A 3,482-nucleotide genomic window follows, 5' to 3' on the forward strand; every position below is an offset into this window, starting at 1 on the left:
TCAAATTTGTTGTCCTTGTGAAAGTTGTCATTATCGTTATTGGCGTGATGAAAGTGTTGTGAGAGATCACCTTATTTGTAATGGTTTTGTTCCACGAACAGATAAGTTATCAGAGTTAGGGATCAACATTGAAAGGGAACAAACTATTTTGGATAATGATGAAGGGTCAACCCCAAATGATTTTAATGATGACATAGTAGGGTTGTTGCATGATGCACGTGATGATTTTAGAAAGGGGCCAAATGATGAGGCCAAAAAGTTTTTTAAGTTAGTTGAAGAGGGCCAGGAAGAATTATATCCTGGTTGTAAAAATCATTCAAAACTTTCCTTCATGATCCGACTTTTTATTTTGAAGTGTGATCATAAGCTAACTAATGTTGCATTTGGAGATATATTGGAGCTTATAAGGGAGGTGTTACCTGATGCAAAACTGCCATTCTTTTAACGAAGCAAAAAGTGTTTTGAAAGTGTTGGGGTTGGATTACACTAAGATAGATGCATGCCCAAATGATTGCATGATATATTGGGAAGAGCATGAAAATGCAACAAGCTGCCATGTTAGTGAGACGCCCAAATGGAAATCAAATGACACAAAGAATGACATACAAAATGAAAATGGAAAGACCTATAGGATTCCTCAAAAGATTCTTAGGTACTTTCCAATAAAGAAAAGGCTTCAACGGCTATTTATGTGTCAAGAGACGGCGAGATACATGACTTGGCATGCTGATGGGCGTGAAAATGATCGTCTTTTACATCATCTAGTTGATGGTCAAGCTTGGAAGGAATTTGATTCTTTATACCCAAAGTTTGCTGATGACCCTCGCAATGTGAGGCTTGGGTTAGCCACAGATGGATTTAGCCCATTCAATTCAATGAGCATTGTCCATAGTACATGGCCAGTTATGTTGATTAATTATAACTTGCCTCCTTGGATGATTATGAAGCCTGAGTTTTTGATGCTAGCCCTACTAATTCCTGGTCCGTCTTCCCCTGGCAATGACATTGACGTATATTTGCAGCCACTTATCAAGGACTTGAAGGATTTGTGGGAGTTTGGGTTGGAAACTTATGATGCTTCGACTTATCAAAGGTTTGACATGCATGTAGCATTGATGACTACCGTGAGTGATTTTCCAGGTTATGCAATGTTATCCGGGTGGAGCACAAAAGGATACTTGGCATGCCCTAAATGTCATTATGAAACAGATTCAGAGTGGTTGCCTTGTAGTGGTAAGAATGTGTATAGGGCAAATCGTAAATTTTTGGATCCATCTCACCCTTGGCGTCATGATAAGAGATATTTCGACGGGAAAGTTGAGGAAAGATGTCAAACTATTCCATTGAATGGAATTGATATTGAGAATATGTTGCGTGATTTTCCAAATGCATTTGGAAAGAAGAAGAACAAACCAAGGCGTGATGTGGAGGATCCGAATCCGTGGAGAAAGATGCCTATATTTTTTGAATTACCATATTGGAAGCACTGCTCTATTCGCCATAATCTTGATATAATGCATATTGAGAAAAATTTCTTTGATAATGTCATTGGAACGTTATTAGATATTTCTCTAAAGACCAAGGATAATGTGAATGCTCGTCGAGATTTGGTAGAACTTAAGCTGATGCCAGAGCTTCAACCAATACAATTGGAAGATGGTAGTGAAGAATTTCCAAGATCTCGCTTTTGGATGTCATTAGAGCAAAAGCGTAAGTTCTGCCAGGTTATAATAAATGCTAAGTTTCCTCAAGGCTATGCTTCCAACCTTAGTCGTTGTGTGCAAGTTGGAGAAAGGAAAATAGCAGGCTACAAAAGCCATGATGCTCATTTTATGATGAATTATCTTCTTCCAATTGCTGTGAAGACAACATTACCCAAAGATGTTGCTAGTCCTTTGATAAGACTTTCTGCTTTTTTCAGAGGTATATGGAGTAAAACTATTGATCCTCGAGATCTTGAAAAATTGCAATCTGAGATAGTTGAAACTCTATGCCTACTTGAGAGGATTTTTCCACCTGCTTTTTTTGATATAATGGAACATTTACCAATACACTTGGTAGACCAAATTAAGTTGGGTGGACCCGTGAGTTCAAGGTGCATGTATGGAATTGAGAGGAATCTGCACGAAATGAAACAAGATGTTCGAAACAAGGCTCGCCCAGAAGGCTCAATGGCAGAAGGATACCAAGCTAAAGAATGTGTTGCTTTCATAGCTAGATTTTTGAAACGATCAAGCAAAGTCACACCTACACCTGAAGTTAATGAGTGTGGTACCTCAAAATCATTTTTCCCTAAGGTAGGACGTCCTATCAAAGGAAAAGGAAGGACCTCAAAGAAAAAAAACCGTGGACACATAATTGATCGCATTACATGGGCACAAGCACATCGTTATGTCTTGTTCAATTGTGATTGTGAGGAAGTTGAGAAATATATAAGGTAAGATTTGTAACCATAATGTAGTTTTTTGTTTGTCCTTAGTTTTGATGTGTTTTATACAAGTGTAACAAGTGTTAATAAGATCATTTTTTTTTTCACAGTGAGCACAAGATATGTGTAAGCTCTAAAAGAAAAAGGAAATGGAATAGTGCTTTGGACCACAGCAAGGATTTTGTGGATTGGTTTAGGGAGAAAGTTGATTTGATACTCAAAGAAGGCCAGGACATTATCCCAAACCACATCTTGTGGCTATCAAAAGGGCCTTCTTATGTTGCTAAAAAGTACACAGGGTACTCTGTCAATGGTTATAGGTTCCATACCATGAAGCGTGATGCAAATTGCGTCACTCAAAACAGCGGAGTAACTCTAAAAGCCATGACACATAGCTTTGCGAGTTCCAAAGATCAAAATCCTATTGAGGGAATTGTTAATTATTATGGTGCAATAACAGAAATCATTGACATATCTTATCATGGTAATTTCAGTGTTGTCTTATTTAAGTGTGTCTGGTTTCATTCGGAAAAGGATGATGATGATGGGCTGATTACGATTAATATGAATAAGACCATTTTTAAAGAAGAGCCATTTATCTTGGCATCTCAAGCACATCAAGTGTTTTATGTAGAAGATTTGAATAGAGAGGGTTGGCATTATGCTATGCAACTCCCTCCTAGAGAGCTTTCGGATGGTATTGATCCACATTTTAAAATATTCACTACATTTTATAACTAGCTTATATTTCATTGCAATTTGTTTCATATTATTAATCTTTATTTTCTGGCAACTAAACGCGTTTTCATTTATTATTTGTGCAGATGAAAGGGAATAAACCCAAAGTTTCTGCTTCCCAAAGTCAGCTTACAGATTATGAACTACAAAGGATTCAAAAATTAAAGTCGAATGCAGAAAGGATGAAAGCCCAAGGATCCAGATCGTTAGCAAATAAGATACTTGAAGAAAAAACGAAAGCCTTATTTACTCCAAGTGCAAGGCAGAATAATATGTCAGAAGATAGAGATGATGAATCCACATCAGATTATGATGG

General features: G+C 37.3%; 1 protein-coding gene across 1 annotated transcript; it reads left to right on the forward strand.

The window, feature by feature from the left end:
• Window positions 1-515: 515 nt before the first annotated feature.
• LOC145591940 (uncharacterized) lies at window positions 516-3,169 on the forward strand. Its single transcript, XM_081648421.1, has 2 exons — window positions 516-2,437; window positions 2,539-3,169. The coding sequence occupies exons 1-2, from the start codon at window positions 516-518 to the stop codon at window positions 3,167-3,169; spliced, it is 2,553 nt and encodes an 850-aa protein (XP_081504547.1).
• The last annotated feature ends 313 nt before the right edge of the window (window positions 3,170-3,482 follow it).

The sequence above is a fragment of the Chenopodium album genome, chromosome 18 (assembly GCF_948465745.1).
Source record: "Chenopodium album chromosome 18, dcCheAlbu1.1, whole genome shotgun sequence".
NCBI classification, from domain to species: Eukaryota; Viridiplantae; Streptophyta; class Magnoliopsida; order Caryophyllales; family Amaranthaceae; genus Chenopodium; species Chenopodium album.

What these genes read in the sequence shown, in the direction of transcription:
- LOC145591940 (XM_081648421.1), top strand. Translation starts at nt 516, where the DNA reads ATGATATATTGGGAAGAGCATGAAAATGCAACAAGCTGCCATGTTAGT. An exon ending in GAAGTTGAGAAATATATAAG is followed by an intron (nt 2,438 to 2,538) that starts GTAAGATTTGTA and finishes TTTTTTTCACAG; the next exon opens with TGAGCACAAGATATGTGTAA.